Consider the following 16,396-nt stretch of genomic DNA (forward strand, 5'->3'; position numbering starts at 1 on the left):
CCTGTATTTTATTCAGATTATACTGAGAATGCATTTTTTATTGTACGGGAGAGGTCAGGGTTGGATGATTGAGGACAGTTGCATGTTATATTATGACCTATTGATTTATGTTTGTTTGCATGTTTTATAATGATTTACAATTTATTGTGTGTTTTGAGTTTGAGACCAATTAAAATCTCTATAAGCTGTGTCTAACTCTAAATATTTTACAATTAATGTTCATGCAGAACAAGAATGGACAAAAAAGATCCTGGCAACAGGTCAAGATAAAAAATAAAAACATTTTGCAGGCTGGTAAGAGTAACAGTTTGCAAATGGGTCATTGTTTCACTGCTCCTCCCCAAATAGAAAAGAACCTTGTTTCTGTTCTAGTTATTTTGAGTTCATAGGGCTCTTAGCTCTCTTAGGTGGCGTGTTAGCAATACTTATTTAACCTCGGCCGCTGGAAGATACACTAGGGTATTTTTACTTTTAGCTCAGTAGCAGATCTGAATAGTCTTACACCACCAAGTAATATTTAAAAGAAATGAAGGTCAGCGGATTGGTATTGACCGCTTTTCAAAAAGAAATCCCACAGACTGCTGTTTGCGCGACTGAAAATGATTTGCTCAGCCTTTATTCTGTTACAAAACTGCATCATATGATTTTTAGGGAACTGCTAAATAGTGTCAATGTCACGTTTGACATGAACAGTTTCCTTAAAAATCTCAAATACGCAAGGCAAACATGTTTCTCTGTTCTTGCCATTCCTTGTGGCTTTCTTAATCACCTTAAATACTCAGTTATTGGCTGTTCGCTGTTATTAAAGTAGGTGAATAAAATAGGTGACTTGCTATTATTAGTCAGACTCATTTAACGCATGGTACTATTTCCCAAGTGAGTCATATTATCTTTTAACTTATAACTGTGAATTTTTTTGGTTTGGATGCATGTCAGGATTGTGACTCATTCTGCATTTGGCTTTTGAATTGGTCAATAAAAGTATCTCTTGTAACGGAAGTATTGCTAATATTTTGCAACTCTGGCCAAATGGTTAAGACGCACCCTTGGTTCAGTGATGTCAGCTGGTGGTTTTGTCTCTTGGTGTGGTTGTATGAAGGGGATCTCCTTTGTGAAATAGCAGCATTATACTTAGCTGCTGTAAGACTTAATATTATTTACTTACCAGATATTTATGTGGTTGTTGTGACTTCTGTGAATATGTTGAACCGCTTTAACAGCTGAAAGTGGTCTCACCCAAAATAAATAAAATAAGTTTTGGGGGAGGGGATTCTCACTTCCATAACAAGTGAAATTTGATTCCGCATTCGTCAGTAACAGAAGTGAGAAGTAGCATTCAGCAGGAAGGAAACACAACGCTCCATAGTAATTGCTTCTGCTTCAGGACACAACGTGAGTAACATGCATTTTAAATAGTACATTTTCTCGATAATAATTGTGAATTGTTTTGATCATTTGTAACTTAATATATATTAAACACTTTCAGGAAAAGGAGCCAACATGGATTATTTAGAATATGATGATTACACTCCAGGCAATGAAACTGAGAACATCAACATCACAACAGAAGTAACTTTTAGAGGTTCCAAGTCATCTCTGTCTCACGTTCTGGTAGCATTCAACATCATTATACTGGTCGTTGGCCTTGGAGGAAATTCATTAGTGATATGGATTTGCGGATGGAAGATGAAAAGAACCGTCACCACCACCTGGTACACCAGTCTCGCCATTTCAGACTTTTTGTTCTGCGCCTTTTTGCCCCTGGAAGTATTCTACATGATCACCTCACACTGGCCATTCGGACTCTTTTTGTGCAAGCTCACCTCCTCTGCCCTTTTTCTCAACATGTACAGCAATGTGTTTCTGTTGGTCCTAATCAGCGCTGATCGCTGTGTGATGATTTATTTCCCCGTGTGGTCACACAACCACCGGACAGTGAGGAAAGCATTGGGAGGTATCGCACTCGTGTGGTTCCTTTCTGCCCTCCTAACGTTGCCCTCGTTAATCTTCAGACAAACCACAGCCCACGGCTTGGTCACGCAGTGCTTCACCAGCTACGCGGGCCATTCCACGCACAAGGCCGTGGTCGTGACACGGTTCGTCTGCGGATTCCTTATTCCTTTCCTAGTGATCGTGTTCTGCAGCTCGACGCTCTGTGTGAAGCTGAGAAGATTGACCATTAAGTCGTCAAAGCCTTACAAAGTCATGGCGGCGCTCATCTTGTCATTTTTCTTCTGCTGGGTCCCTTATCACAGCTTTGTTCTTTTAGAGTCAGACGTGAAGAACCACAGCCTGGACCTACTTCAAACCGGCCTAAAGGTGGGTGCCACCCTGGCTGCGGCAAACAGCTTCGTATCCCCGATTCTCTATGTGTTCATTGGTAATGACTTTAAACAAGTCCTAAAGCGGTCTTTGACGTCAAGGATGGAAGAGGCAATGGCGGAGGATTTACGGACAATTGGTCTCAGTCGTTCAAAGTCTAAATCAGTGGAAATGATCTAAAATGAAGTTGAAACCTTTTGTCATCAGTGACAAGGAGTGTTTCACAGTACAGAACATGATGACCGTAACTTTGTGTACTGTATGTCCATGTATCAATGATTTATATATAATGGTGACATAATCTCATTCATGTTTTACACAGTATCAAAATTGCACAACACAATGTCCATATTTTGTCATTTTGACAGTGTTGGTCTTATCTGTCTTGTTGTCCATTGTCTAACTGTCTGCTGCTGCACCAACCGCCAAGTCAAATTCCTTGTATGTCCGACATATTTTGGTAATACATGTTTCCTGATTAGCCACATGTAATACCTTTTAAAATGTAGCTTCTTTTATGTTTCATTATTTTGTATGCTTGAAATGCGACCTGGTGGAAGAGTAAAGCCAGCTATTTTGGATCAAATTTAATTACCCTGTGAACCAAAACACAAAACCTGGAATGCCCTTTGTTTTACATCAACAATATCTCAATCATGTAATCAGTAATTGATGCATTTTCAAAAACAAACAAACAAATGAATGATGTACTCTGTTACAATTGTATTTATTATTGTTAAGTAAAACTTTCCTTTTATTAAATACAGCCCTACTATCAAACAAGTTTACTGTTTTAATGTATTGTTGTACTGGTTTCTTTCAAAGCACATTAGAATTAAATTAAAGATGCTATTTTTAAATTTCAAGATTACAATCTAAACACAGTAGTTTATTCCCGTATTAAAACTGGCTCCCCTTGTCTCAGGCGCCTGATAGGCCGACCTGAGGGCAACAGCATCCCACGCGCCACCGTAGCCACGCCCCCCGCCTTCCCCCAGGATCTACTACCGGTAAACGTCACCGCTGCGCTACGGATGTGTGATGCAACCGAATGGAAGGATATCTCGGAACAAGTTTTGATTTTCCTTCATAGAATCACTTTCGGAACGACGCTTCGTAGTAACAATTTTGTATTTGCCGTGTGCCCCTCTTGTATTCGGTTTCTCTGTCAATAAAACTGTGGGTTTTCCCGCAGTCTCCCCCGCTTGCTAACGTTAGCCGCTCGGTAACTCCAGAAGGGAACTAGCGTTAGCCAACGTTAGCAACCCGTTGTTTTGATTCAATACCACTCCTTTTTTTAAATAATAATTTCTCAGTCCGTCTTCTCCTATTTGTTCTCTACAAGCCGCCATCCACTGGGCTTCCCTATGTTCTTATTTTGAAGCGCTGGGTGTCAGCGGACCTCTTCACTTCTTGTTGAGTGAATCTTTTTTTTTTTAAATGGCCACGGCCGCGGCCCCTGCGGCCCCGGGCCCCACCGCGGCCACTGAAAGCACGAGCCCCGGACCCAGCAGCTCGACGCCGGCCGACGGCGGCAACCAGGACAGCACCTTCGAGTGTAACATCTGCCTGGACACCGCCAAGGACGCGGTGATCAGCCTGTGTGGACACCTCTTCTGGTGAGGACCACCTCGCAGTGCTTGTGACCCCACGGTGAAGCTTCCTAGTAGAACGCCGCTCTGGCGCAACGGTCTCTATGCAATGCTCGTTTTTACGAAGTGTGTACACTCGCTTTTTTGTAACTGTGATAGGGGAAGTTATGTCACCTTGACAGGAATCCAGTTTCCTTTTGTCTTTTAAAAATCCCCTTCAACTTCCAGTTTTGAAGTGATTGCATTGTTTTCATTTTGTGGACGCACATTTATCTCTAGTTTCCTGTGAAGTAGACTTAATGTTTTAATAACTCAACTTTCATTATTCCTTCCACCTCCTCTCCACCAGCTGGCCTTGCTTGCATCAGGTAAGCGAAATCTAACTTCACTGCACTATTTTTATATATAACGAGCAGTGATCATTTTTTGAAGGTAATGCTTTGCCTTCATGCAGTGGTTGGAGACCCGACCCAACAGACAAGTGTGTCCAGTGTGCAAAGCGGGCATCAGCCGAGACAAAGTCATCCCCTTATATGGACGAGGAAGCACAGGTCAACAAGACCCCAGGTGGGCGACTCTAAACGTCTTATGCGATCACAGCACACGTGATATCCGGCCTGAAATGTGTTGTGAAGCCGTAAACAACGCAAACCGGTGTAATCATGGTTTTCACGAAGAGTGTGGGGGGGTTTTCGCCTCTTTTTTTTTTTTTTTTTTGAATAGAGAAAGAACCCCTCCGCGACCGCAGGGGCAGAGGCCTGAGCCCGAAAACCGTGGCGTAAGTACTTTGTACAATTCTACTTAAACAGCGATGAAAACCGTATGTGGTAGCGTGACTTTGTGCCAAACATGAATTCAGCCGCATGTAGCCCTGTGGAGCAAAGTAGATCCATGACGACAGTTACACGGGATGCTGCAGAGCGAACCTGTTTCTTACCATTCACAGAAGAACGCGTCCCTCTGGGATTTATTAGATGCTGAGTGCCGGGGGGCCTCTCTCTCTCCTCTCTCTCTCTCTAGGACGATTGTTAACTGACTGTTGCGTCATGCATCACGCATCATGCGTCTTACGGACCGACAGGTCATCATGGTAATGATGAAATACATGCTCCACAGGGCTTTCAGGGGTTCGGCTTTGGTGACGGGGGATTCCAAATGTCATTTGGAATCGGCGCCTTTCCGTTTGGTATTTTTGCCACGGCTTTTAACATCAACGACGGCAGACCACCTCCAGGTATTTGTGGTTCTGCACGTTCCCCCCCCCCCACTGTCTTCTGTCAAAAATTTGTGAAACCACCTGTTTCTAACTGTTTCCCCAAACAGCAGCTCCTGGGACTCCACAGCACACGGACGAACAGTTTCTGTCTCGACTCTTCCTTTTTGTCGCCTTGGTGATTATGTTTTGGCTGCTGATTGCGTAAATGCACGAAAAAAAAACGACTCACCGGGACACAATATTAATTTGACTGAGATGCAACATTGTGGCACATTATCACAGTTTGCACCAATGGGATTCTGCTCCCTTTCTGGTAACTTGGATTAGATTCTTATTCTCGACACTAAGCCATGTGAGAGTTGGATGAAGCCAGTTCTTCCAAAATAAAGATAATGAATGAAGAATGACAAACTTGGGTGCCTGGAGTTTTAGTTTTTTACCCAGTTGCTTTCAAAAACAGCATGCGAACATTCTTAATTATATTTCCGTCACGTCATGTCCAGCGGCTAGTGGCGTCATGCTGCTCACGACAACACGTCGGCCTCACCGGTTCTAATCTGACGAGTACAGGATGTTCAGGTCAAAGGTCATGCTCAGTGTCTGAGTATTTTTAAGGTTCTATCAATATATACACGCTCAACTAAAAGAGAACACCAGTGCTCTCTGCTCATCAACTTCCGGTTTCCAAACCCATATGCTGTGTTATGGTCTTTCCATTTTAGACTTTATTTTTTCATTTTGATTCAAAGAATCATACGTTACACTGAATATTTGCATCCTGTATTTCGTCTGTCATCTTTAAATCACCCGATTGTGGAAATTTACACATGATTGTCCAAAATTACCCCCCAAAAAAACGTCAGTCTCTTTGATGTTGATGTTAAAAATATATTTTATGCATGTAAGCAGCTGACCGATTAAGTCATGAAACAGTGTTCCTTTCACTATTTCTATTTTTTTTCTCTAACTGTAATTAAATGTAAAAATACAATAGATTATTACTAAATAATTACTTAAATGAAGATTGTTTAAACATGAAGACTTTTCTAAATAGGAATCCACTTTATTGACAAAGCTCTGTAATTAAAGATATTAATCATAGTCTGTCTATTGTCCTTTTTAATGGCCGGGTTTGTTAGGTTGATTGCACTCATCTAAATGTGTCAATCTGGACACAACAAACTTGCTCATTGGTCACATGTTTAGTTATTCTTCACTTTAGGTAATGCACTTCACACTCAACCACGGTGTGCCATAAAAAAAAACGAAAGAAAAAAATATATATTTGGATCATCGTTGAGAAAGTTTCTGATAAAGTATAAAAGTAGTCCGTCTCGCTTAGTCCTCCGTCTGCTTCACCTGCGATGCCGCCTGCGCCACGTTGAACTCCGCTTCGTACATGATCTGCTGGATCTTTATTTTGGTCTCGCACCTTTTCTGCGGCGCCAGTCGCTTCAGCGCGGGGACAAAGCTCAGCAGGAACAGTTCGTCCTCGTCCCGCGGCCGGTTGGGAAACGAGGCGCCATTGTCTTTGACCACCAACTTGTTGGGCGACGGGGCGCTCTGAGAAGACGGCGGCGAGAGCGGCTCCTGCGCCGGGCGCCGCTTCCGCCCCGTTGTGCTGACGGCCGCGATCTGCGGGCTGGACGGCCTCGCGGGCCTCTTCGCCAGGACGCCCAGCTGGGACATCAGCGCGTCCTGAGACATGTTGTGGATCTGCGTCATGTAGGCTACCTGGGGCTTGAGGTCGGGCTGACTCGCCTTGGTGACGGACTGCGGCGCCTTGACCGCTTCGGACGGCGCCAACTCCCCCTCGGCGCTGCCGTGTTCGTTGTCCGGGTGGTCGTGGTCGTCGTCGCTGCCGCAGACTTCTGCGAGTCCGCTCCTCGATCCGGTGAAGGGTGCGATGAAATTCATGAGCTGTCTGTACTTCCATCTGCTTTGTATCAGCTCGCCTTGCTTCTTGCTTTTGATCTCCATTCGGACTTCCTTCAAATATCGGTCTCTCATGTTCTTCCATTTTCTTTTACACTCCTCGGCTGGAAAAGGGCAACATCAGAGTGTTAGGAGCAAGAAATGTCACAGGTGCAAAGGAATCAACACGGAAAGTCAGCGTCAGAGACGTCCACCACATGGACCGATCAATGCCTGATCAGTGGATACGTTACTGCTCAGTGATCGACTCGGACAGAGCGCAGGCACCTCGTGCTACGTGGACGCTCATCTTTGTTCTACAATATAATACAGCGGGATGGGCCCTACCTTTGCATAGCTTTGTGTTATACAGTCAAATTTACTTCATGTAAATGGTTTGGGTTTTTTTCGTTTTTTGAGGCTGGTTTGTGTTGATTATTAATGCATCTAACAAGTATGGTTATTATCAATCAAGCTGCCAATTATTCAGATAAGATAAGAAATTGTCTACAAAGCCAAAGATAGATCATTTTGTTTGTGTGTTATGGTCTAAAACAGAACAACAAATACTTCCAGGTAGGGGGTGGTGTTTTGCTGAATAGAATTGGACTAAATGGGCGTATTGTCACTGATTAAAGGGACTAGTGAGCATCTTATTTAAATATATATATATATAATATATATTATATGTTGTTTTTTTAAGCAGCCGGCTCGATCTATGACGATTTTTCATGTTTCCTCCCCCGCCGTGAGGGACACGCGGAGCCGCGTTGGAGCCGTGCCGGACCGTGCAGGGCCGTGCTGTGCAGCGCTGTGCAGCGCGGCCTACAGCGCGCGAGCCGCGCCGTGCTGCTGCTACCGCTACCGCTAGCACGGCGCGCGCGGCCGCATCTGCACCAGCACGCTGCCGTCGCCCGGACACAATCATATGTTCATTGAAAAATGAGGAAAAATACACACTCCAACCCCCGGACCGACACACACGCTGGCGCCGTTGTGCATCACGTGTTTAACACGCGCACAACAACATCGACTAGGAAACGACCGGCTGTAAAGTTGTGACAAACCGCTCCAGCCGCCCGCCCCCCTCCTCTACTTCCCCCCCCAAAGAACCACGCGATACTCACACGGGAGACCCAGGGTGACGCTGATGCTCCTCCACGCGTTCACCCGACTTTCCGTGCAGCGGTAATTCGGCAAAGTGACATTGTACAGCTCCGGGTAGTTAAATACGGCCAATATTAACTTATCGTCCATTTTGCCCCGGCGCCGTGTCTGTGCGCGGAAGCGGCGGTCTTCTCCCGCCTTTTCCGCCGACGCGAGTTATCGCGAGTGGCGGCCCGCCCGCCGCGTTGTGTCGCGCCGCCGTTCACCGCTGAGGTCTTTCGGCCACTGGGGGGCGCACCACCCTGCGCCGGGGTCTCCTCCGCCGCTGAAATCAGTTGATTGATGGTATGAAAGGTGTAGGCCGTAAGCTTCGAGGCTTGATTAATAATGATTACGTCACACCAGGCCAACATTTTTAGTTTTACAAATCATTTTTCTGCACGCTGCTTTAGCAGAATAAAAATGATGAAATAGAGGAGACAGAGTTGCAAAGCTTGTATCATGTAACAATTATCCAAATATAGTTTAATGCATTGAACAAAGACTACAAACTCTAAGGCATCTTGCAGACATTCTGCAACCACATGGTTGTTTTTCTTCATGCCTCCCAAATCCCCTTCAAGCAGTTACTGTGTTTCCATGCACAAGCAAGTCTGGAGTAAACAGGAAGGTTGATCCTCCGCGTGTCCTCGTCTCACAGCTGCAATCTCGGTTTCCCCGGGAGGCTTCGGGCTGCGGTCCAGTAAAGAACCGAGACACTGTGCTTTTTCACTGGGGAACAGTCTTAATACCTTGCGGGATTCTCTGCTTGTTTATCACCAGTCAGAGTGTGTGTGCATTTGTAATCCTGTGTCTGCTGTTTGAATTGTACTGCTTTGACTTGTGTTCGTTTATCAATTACGTTTCAATGGAAATTTGCAATAATTACATGGTAATATTTTCCTGGAAGACATAAGCCTGTGCTCTTCTAAAGGTAGCATCACATCACCAAAAACACAGAGCGGCCATCACAATTGATTTTGTCTGCCTCAGCTTAGTGTTTTCTCCCTTTTATCTGAACTGTTTTTTGTTCTCTGATTTCGGGGGAGTGCGGAAGTAAAGACGACGACCTGCTCTGTGTTATTCAGCTTCTAACTTCAGGTTGTGTATTCGTAGGCTAGAAATGGGCCACACGAAGTGGAATGGTGTTGAGTAGAACCATTTCTGATGCCACAGTTTTACAGGGGAAAAGGTAAATTGCAGGGAAACATCTGGAAACACTATTTAAACCCATGTGGGCGCTGGGAGCTTTTCTTTCCTTTCCCTCGTGTAGCAAATATCAAAACATCGAAATGAACCTTTATCATTCTAATCCCCAGTAATGATTTTTGAACTGGTTGAACCCATGTGGATGTGATACAATTGCTTCTATTGAGGACCACAATATCTGCCAGATAGCGATCTCACCAGCTCTGAAAACTACACATCAACAATCCGGACGCTATTAAAGCCAAGTGAAAAGGATGGGATGGTGTTTATTGTTATCTGTTTTCAAAAGCCCTCATAAGAGGAGCTTAAGACAGATTGTGGGAATCCATTAATTCTCTGGAAAAAAAAAGGTGTGTTCCCTTGTATGAAATCGCAGGATTTGTTACGGGGTATGAATTTAACCCGTAACAGCTTTACATCGGCTGTGCACATTGTCAGAGGAGTGAGGCTGGAAGATAAGACACGTGCTGCATGATTAGGAATACAAACCACATTCGGGTACATCTTTTCTGAATTTACCCTGGTTCTTACTTGAGCAATAATATACAAATCTATTAGTGTTCCCACACACACACAGGCACTATCAAGACGAATCATTAATTCAACTGTGCGTAATTACTATGCATTGTTGTTGAGTGTTGTTGTGCCACGTCTATTAATTTGCAAAAGATCACTCGTTGAGAAAGCTAAGCGGTAAAGCGACATTATGAAATACATTTCAGCGCTAATCCTCAAATTCAGCGCGGCACAAGACTCTGGCCACACCAAAAGAAGAAAAAAACGTTTATCTTTAGATCCAGGTTTCTAATACCAAGCAATCCCCTTTTCTCTAAAACCCCAACAAAAAGGATCTTAGAAGCTCTCCACTTCTCATTTTATGCAGTGAAATCTGATTTCTTTCGGAGAAAGGAATGAGGCAAGATTAACTGAATCTGCCGTCCTCCCTAACCTCTTCACAAAACTGCCCAGATTAGCTAGGAATTAAGTTTCAACCGTTTTATGTGTCTGGTCCACAGGGGGATTATAGTTTTTTTTCGCCTCCCAATTTCACTATAAGGGTCCGACACACCATTGTGCTGAGAGGAGAAGCAGAGGAGCAGCTCAGCCTGAACTGTCGAAAAAGCCTGTCAATATCCTGCGATCATTTATCTTATGTTTTATTGGAATTTCTTTGGGAGATGGATGGACCGAACAGGATGGACAGACAAAAGTTTCCTTTCAGTATTGAAAACATACTCAGCAATTATCCCACCACTAACGGAGTAAGACGGTCATGTGGCGCAAGTGGCCCTGGACTAAAAGAGAGGGCCGGGAGTCCGCTCGGAGGCCCGAGGGAGGCTGTTCATCACACCTGCCTGTGCTGCTGCTACTGCTCCCACTGTGGAGACATTTACCACACTGATTTCATCCAGGAAGGTAAGCGCGAGAAGAGTCCCTTCTGTTTCAAACTGTTGACAGCAATGCTTACCTCCGCACCCTGATCTCCCCCCGGCAGCCTGTCAGTACGCATGGCCCCCAGCGATGCTCACGGACCCGTGCGGGCCAGGAGACGCTCACAGGGAGGAGCGGTCTCCCGGTCCGGCGCAGAGGAGGACCAGGCGGCATCGCACTATTTTCACAGAGGAGCAGCTGGATGCACTGGAGGAGCTGTTCCTGCAGAACCAGTATCCAGATGTGACCACAAGGGAGAAACTAGCACAGCACACTCACTTAAGGGAAGAAAGAGTGGAGGTAAGTCTGTCACATCCAGCTTCCGAACAAAGAGTTGTTTGTTTTCACTGCAATACGTAAGTAAGATGTCTTTTAGACAGCTCCAACTTACAGAAGGGTTCTGTCTGATGTTGATGGACCATAGACGTGTGCAAGTTTAAACCCTACATTTGAGTGTTACATGATAGCACTGAATTTCACCCAAGCTCTACAATTTGACATATTTTAATGATTTGCCTGTATTGATAATGATGTATAATTTTGTTGTTTATTTAAATGGAAATATATAGGATGAGACACAACTAAATAACATGTGTAACATGTGTTTTTTTCCACCGGTAGGTTTGGTTTAAAAACCGAAGAGCAAAGTGGAGGCGTCAAAAAAGACTTCCCTTTTGTGTGGGAAACACAGAAAACTAAATTTTGTACTGTAGCCTAAATATGGGCCAAACATTGATAAAATAAGAGAGCTATGTATGTGTGTGTGTGCTTCAGTTACATAAATACAAGGATTCTTTATTGTTGAATATCATAATGGCTAGAAAAATAATTCTCTAGAAAATCAGTCAGATGATGCAAAGATTTGTAGCCTATTTGTGAATCTGATTTGTTGATTGCAAGAGCAAAGGACTAATGCTAATCCTGAAATATTAGGAATATGGAATTTTTATTTATTGCACTGGTTGTGAAAAAAAGTGTCCACGTGAACTAATAAAGTATTTTTGATAAAGGTGGAGGAACTTTTTTTAAACCACCTATAACACATTGAAGTTGGGTGTCATGCAAACTTAAAAGCTCTCATGCAGTGAACACATTAGTATAGAACTTGATTACTTTTATGTTTGAACATCTTTCCCTTTTTACTGAAAAACTCCTGCGCTTACTATTGTGTCAATTTTGGGGGGCTCGGGAGATTATTAGTTGGGTTATGGGTATTGGGTATGTAGTATTTATTCTGTCGGTAGAAAATAGGAATAAGATTGACATTCTGGCAATTGCTTAGTACGTGCATTCCATTGCCTTAGCAGTAGTATGATTGTTTACATTGTCATTTACTTTTATTGAATCGTTTATTTGTAGTAGTAATATTGTTAATATTAGATTAATGCAAACATGTCTTTTATGCAGGTTTTTAAAATATAACCTCAGATTCCTTTACAAATGGTAATATCAGTAGCAAATTGTCATGTTAATACTACAGATCTGACCTAACACAAAAAATACTTTATTCTCAAATATTACATACCGGAAATGTCTTATTCTGGAAATTTCCTGAGCGGCAGTAAACTTCCGGTGACGAATCGCTTCAGACCTTCACGTACTGCGTTGTTTGTACGCTGGTTTTTGAAGTTAGCCGAGGACAGCTAACGCTAGCTGGTTAACGTTAACGGTTAGTGACGTTTGGTCTTAATGGTCAGCGTATATGTGCCCTGGATACTGAGACGGTGTTTCTCAAGTACAAAACCCGCCTTCCGTTTCGATTGAGTCGCAGTTTTTCGTTGAAGAAAACGTTATTAGCCTAGCAGGCTAACAGCGGCTACAATGGAGGGCAGTGCCAGCGTGAGGAGAGCGTTGTCCGGGACTCTCGTCCCTGTAACAGTGTCAACAATGGCTCTCCTTCAACAACCCGAGGAGAACGACAAGGGGAAGCTGCATAGAAAGGTCCTCGACGAAGAGGAGTACATTGAGGTAACGTTGGATAAATGACGGACAACCAAACAATTAATAGTTGAAACCGAGAACACAGCTAACGTTACATGTCATTACTTCCCTTCATTGTTGTTGCACCAACATTATGTCATTGTTTTCCCTTCTTCAAAGTCAAGTTAACCGTAAACTGTCGACTCCCAACAGAGTTTAGAAAAGATCATCCAGAGGGACTTCTTCCCAGATGTTACCAAATTACAGGCGCAAAAGGACTATCTTGATGCGGAGGAAACCGGTGACCTAGAACGAATGAGAGAGATTTCCATCCGATATGGATCATCTTTGAATAAATCAACACCACGATCTACTGCACCCTGTGAGTAGTATGCAGAGGGAAATGGACCGCTGTATTTTCACTGTTATCCCCTTTTTACCAAATGAAATATTCAGTCTGAATAATCTTCACGCCTATTCTTTCCTCATTTGTTTTCCTTATGTATGTGAAGATGTGACACCAGCGAGCTTTGAGACACCTTTAGGCCGCTCAGGGTCCCCCTCCTCCACTCATGGCAATAAAAGCTTAGACGGTGGTAAGTTATCTACTTTATTAAGTTGATACCATGTTATTATGTACGTTACGATAAAGTGTAAATAAAACCTTTCAAATGATTTTACTGAATTCATGACTCTGACTCTTAATCAACGACATTACAAATACTCACAAATAAACGAACCCTATTTCTATCGATGCTGTATTTACAGAGAGCAGGAACGATGAAAGAGAAGAGAAGGAGCTGCCCTGTCTCGATCGCTTCCTTGCTAAAAATACCAGTGAGGATAATGCATCGTTTGAGCAGATAATGGATCTGGCAGAGGACAAGGAGAGGCTGAGGCATTCCTGGCTATATGAGGCTGAGGCTGAATACAAACAAGTATGTAGGTGCTGAGTTAAACTCGTACATTAATGTACAAAGAAATGTATTATATGTTTGGATTAAAGGTGTGCCTGTCATAGAAATATTCAAATTAAATACAAAAACTACATCCGAGTACAAAATTGGTGCATGTTATGTCAGATTCGAGTATATCTTTGATTGTAATGATGTTTGCATGATTTTGTTTGATGTTGATTACTGCCAGTGAAACAGACATTCATTGAAGTATTGCTAAACCCCTAGACTACATTAAAAACCATTATACCCACTTCTGATACTATGCAGCGCCACGAAGAGAACCTTGCGTTACCATCTGCAGAGAAAGCAGCACTTGAATGTGTCAAAGCTGGACTTGAGACGTGGGAGTACAAAGCAAAGAATGCATTGATGTATTATCCAGAGGGTAAGAAGACTAAACTTGTCATTTTGTTCTTCGTGTGACAATAATACCTATTGGAGGCATGGAATCAATGACATTTTGCTCTGAGAAAAAAAACGGTGTTGTTTTTTTTTTTTTCTAAACAGGAGTGACAGACGACGATGCTCTTTTTAAGAAGCCGCGGGAGGTAGTTCACAAGAACACGCGCTTTGTTGGAGATCCATTCAGCAAAGCTCTCAACAAAAGCCAGATTCAGCAGGCTGCAGCTCTCAATGCACAGGTATACATTTTAAGAAAAATGTAACAAAAATGTTTTGGCCAAAACACCATCAACCACTTGGCAGTACATTTTTTTTCTGTTGAATGAAAGTGTCAATTCAAAAGTAGCAGATTTATTGTCTTTTCTGTCCAGTTTAAACAGGGTAAAGTCGGACCTGATGGGAAGGAGCTCATCCCACATGAATCCCCAACAGTCAATGGATATGGTTTCGAAAGTATGCCGTCCCCAGCACCTGGTAAGTGGATCTCAGTTACAGTCCTGATACAGATCGAGCTAAATGTCTGTGTCTTAAATAGCTCATTCAGCCACCCACTTACATTTGAAGTAGATATCTCACAGCAGATTTCGTCCCCTCAGGTGTAGCTGAGTCGCCACTGATGACCTGGGGAGAGATTGAGAGCACCCCATTTCGTCTGGATGGATCAGACAGCCCGTTTGTCGAGAGAAATCACGGTCCCTCATTTAAGGTACTGAACCTCCGTAGGTGGCTAACTCTGGGTTAATCACTGATTTGGCTCATCTGCTGTTTGTAACTTGTTGACATCGAATATGTGTGCAAAAAGATTCCAGAACCTGGAAGACGGGAGAGGCTGGGTTTAAAGATGGCCAACGAAGCCGCCGCCAAAAACCGCGCAAAGAAACAGGAGGCTTTGCGAAAGGTCACCGAGAACCTCGCCAGGTAAATAAATGTCTGCCCTCTCGATTATATCTGCTTCAACAAGTAACACATTTCTGCATCTGTACACTCCTGTCTTTTAAAAGGGAAAGTCGAGCTTGAATGTGTAATGATTTTACTTGATTTCCTCTTATTAGTGCCGTTTTGAAGGAGTCGATGGTGTCCTTAAACACATGAACCTCTGTGTTTCAGTCTTACTCCTAAAGGCCTGAGCCCAGCCCTCACGCCTGCCCTGCAGAGGCTCGTAAATCGGACGTCCAGCAAATACACGGACAAAGCATTACGGGCGAGTTACACCCCGTCGCCCTCGCATCAAGTCCCCGGCTGCAAGTCTCCGTTCGGTGGCCCCGCCACGCCAACAGGAACGCCGACGCCGAACAAAGCCAAGACGCCGAGCTCTCAGGACCTCACGTCGCTGACAGACGACCTGCTGCAGCTTCCCAAAAGACGGAAAGCCGCCGATTTCTTTTAAGCAAGAGAAGCTGTTCTCTGCTTGGATTGTACAACACAGACATGGTCATTTGTGGAAAAGACAAACTGTTCAGACCCACTTTCCTCAAATTAAGACTTTTAGTTGGGTGAGTGGATGAAGACATGGCCAGAGAATTTTTAACAATTTGCTCTATTTTTGAGAGGATGGGTCTATAGATCCCTGCTAAGTACGGTGTCCTAGTTATACTATATAACTTGACTATCTTATTTGTTTTATTCTGTTTTGTCCTGGTGGGTTGCTTCATAGATATTTGTACAGTTCCTTCCACTTTTAACAAATGTTTGGTATCTGTGACTAACGGCAGCCTATCCAATATTTAAGAATTTCATCCAAAAGCCATCATCCAGCTTTCCATACGTTTCAGCGTCTTGTCTCTTCATCATAGAAATGACTCAAACCCAACATCAAACAATTGTGTTGGTTCAGTTCGACACCTAAACAATATGTCAATGTTTCTTACTCTACTTTGGAGAAAATGTGGTGGCTGGGATCAACATTATAAAAGTGTACCACCTTTTCTTGGAAAATTGAAATAAAACTGAAGAATACTTTCACACAGAAAAATGGGATACAAAAGAATGTTAACATATCTTTTCTACCTCCTACTGGTGTTTGTACATATAAATACACTGTACTTTTATGCCTCGTTCTTTAAGAAGAAACCTTAATGTTAAGGCCTTGTCACGTTGTGTTTGAATAGTGTTGCTATTGTTTCTTCGTTCGGTTGTTTTGAGCATTTGGGGTTATAGATTTATTCTTGCATCGCATGAGAAAATCCTTAAAAATAACTTTTAACTGGCTTGCTTTTACAACATATCCCCGCTTAACTGGATCTATGGACGATAATACTGAAAATAAACGTGTGACCTTGAGGTAA

General features: G+C 43.3%; 5 protein-coding genes across 7 annotated transcripts; 4 read left to right on the forward strand and 1 right to left on the reverse strand.

Moving 5' to 3' along the window:
• Window positions 1-1,256: 1,256 nt before the first annotated feature.
• Window positions 1,257-3,102, forward strand: LOC120832123 (chemerin-like receptor 1). The gene is made up of 2 exons (XM_040198186.2): window positions 1,257-1,392; window positions 1,487-3,102. The coding sequence occupies exon 2, from the start codon at window positions 1,501-1,503 to the stop codon at window positions 2,500-2,502; it is 1,002 nt and encodes a 333-aa protein (XP_040054120.1). The 5' UTR covers window positions 1,257-1,392; window positions 1,487-1,500; the 3' UTR covers window positions 2,503-3,102.
• A 212-nt stretch (window positions 3,103-3,314) lies between these two features.
• Window positions 3,315-6,231, forward strand: rnf185 (ring finger protein 185). Of its 3 annotated transcripts, none has more exons than XM_040198199.2 (6): window positions 3,315-3,941; window positions 4,264-4,282; window positions 4,369-4,481; window positions 4,638-4,692; window positions 5,031-5,148; window positions 5,238-6,231. In XM_040198199.2, exons 1-6 carry the CDS (start codon window positions 3,763-3,765, stop codon window positions 5,333-5,335), a joined length of 582 nt encoding a protein of 193 aa, XP_040054133.1. In that variant the 5' UTR covers window positions 3,315-3,762; the 3' UTR covers window positions 5,336-6,231. The 3 variants fall into 3 exon arrangements, with proteins under 3 accessions (XP_040054133.1, XP_040054134.1, XP_077943978.1); XM_040198200.2 differs by having other exon boundaries at window positions 5,241-6,231; XM_078087852.1 differs by having other exon boundaries at window positions 5,031-6,231.
• On the reverse strand, window positions 6,005-8,438 carry LOC120832128 (uncharacterized). Its single transcript, XM_040198190.2, has 2 exons — window positions 8,172-8,438; window positions 6,005-7,169 (listed from the first exon to the last, which is right to left on the reverse strand). Exons 1-2 carry the CDS (start codon window positions 8,299-8,301, stop codon window positions 6,469-6,471), a joined length of 831 nt encoding a protein of 276 aa, XP_040054124.2. The 5' UTR covers window positions 8,302-8,438; the 3' UTR covers window positions 6,005-6,468.
• Window positions 8,439-10,463: 2,025 nt separating this feature from the next.
• Window positions 10,464-11,840, forward strand: LOC144388209 (homeobox protein goosecoid-2). The gene is made up of 3 exons (XM_078087854.1): window positions 10,464-10,815; window positions 10,895-11,130; window positions 11,452-11,840. Exons 1-3 carry the CDS (start codon window positions 10,578-10,580, stop codon window positions 11,527-11,529), a joined length of 552 nt encoding a protein of 183 aa, XP_077943980.1. The 5' UTR covers window positions 10,464-10,577; the 3' UTR covers window positions 11,530-11,840.
• Window positions 11,841-12,361: 521 nt separating this feature from the next.
• Window positions 12,362-16,083, forward strand: ess2 (ess-2 spliceosome associated protein). Its single transcript, XM_040198175.2, has 10 exons — window positions 12,362-12,798; window positions 12,964-13,132; window positions 13,263-13,346; window positions 13,519-13,688; window positions 13,977-14,094; window positions 14,217-14,350; window positions 14,483-14,585; window positions 14,708-14,817; window positions 14,914-15,029; window positions 15,219-16,083. The coding sequence occupies exons 1-10, from the start codon at window positions 12,652-12,654 to the stop codon at window positions 15,496-15,498; spliced, it is 1,431 nt and encodes a 476-aa protein (XP_040054109.1). The 5' UTR covers window positions 12,362-12,651; the 3' UTR covers window positions 15,499-16,083.
• The last annotated feature ends 313 nt before the right edge of the window (window positions 16,084-16,396 follow it).

Source organism: Gasterosteus aculeatus, chromosome 14 (assembly GCF_964276395.1).
Source record: "Gasterosteus aculeatus chromosome 14, fGasAcu3.hap1.1, whole genome shotgun sequence".
NCBI lineage: Eukaryota > Metazoa > Chordata > Actinopteri > Perciformes > Gasterosteidae > Gasterosteus > Gasterosteus aculeatus.

Coding starts and splice junctions, on each gene's coding strand:
- rnf185 (XM_078087852.1), top strand. CDS start 3,763: ATGGCCACGGCCGCGGCCCCTGCGGCCCCGGGCCCCACCGCGGCCACT. Junction 4,482..4,637: donor ACAGGTCAACAAGACCCCAG/GTGGGCGACTCT, acceptor TTTTTTGAATAG/AGAAAGAACCCCTCCGCGAC. Junction 4,693..5,030: donor CTGAGCCCGAAAACCGTGGC/GTAAGTACTTTG, acceptor CATGCTCCACAG/GGCTTTCAGGGGTTCGGCTT.
- LOC120832123 (XM_040198186.2), top strand. CDS start 1,501: ATGGATTATTTAGAATATGATGATTACACTCCAGGCAATGAAACTGAG.
- LOC144388209 (XM_078087854.1), top strand. CDS start 10,578: ATGGATGGACCGAACAGGATGGACAGACAAAAGTTTCCTTTCAGTATT. Junction 10,816..10,894: donor CACTGATTTCATCCAGGAAG/GTAAGCGCGAGA, acceptor TCCCCCCGGCAG/CCTGTCAGTACGCATGGCCC. Junction 11,131..11,451: donor TAAGGGAAGAAAGAGTGGAG/GTAAGTCTGTCA, acceptor TTCCACCGGTAG/GTTTGGTTTAAAAACCGAAG.
- LOC120832128 (XM_040198190.2), bottom strand. CDS start 8,301: ATGGACGATAAGTTAATATTGGCCGTATTTAACTACCCGGAGCTGTAC. Junction 7,170..8,171: donor CGTCACCCTGGGTCTCCCGT/GTGAGTATCGCG, acceptor GCCCTTTTCCAG/CCGAGGAGTGTAAAAGAAAA.
- ess2 (XM_040198175.2), top strand. CDS start 12,652: ATGGAGGGCAGTGCCAGCGTGAGGAGAGCGTTGTCCGGGACTCTCGTC. Junction 14,351..14,482: donor CTGCAGCTCTCAATGCACAG/GTATACATTTTA, acceptor TTTTCTGTCCAG/TTTAAACAGGGTAAAGTCGG. Junction 14,818..14,913: donor ATCACGGTCCCTCATTTAAG/GTACTGAACCTC, acceptor GTGTGCAAAAAG/ATTCCAGAACCTGGAAGACG.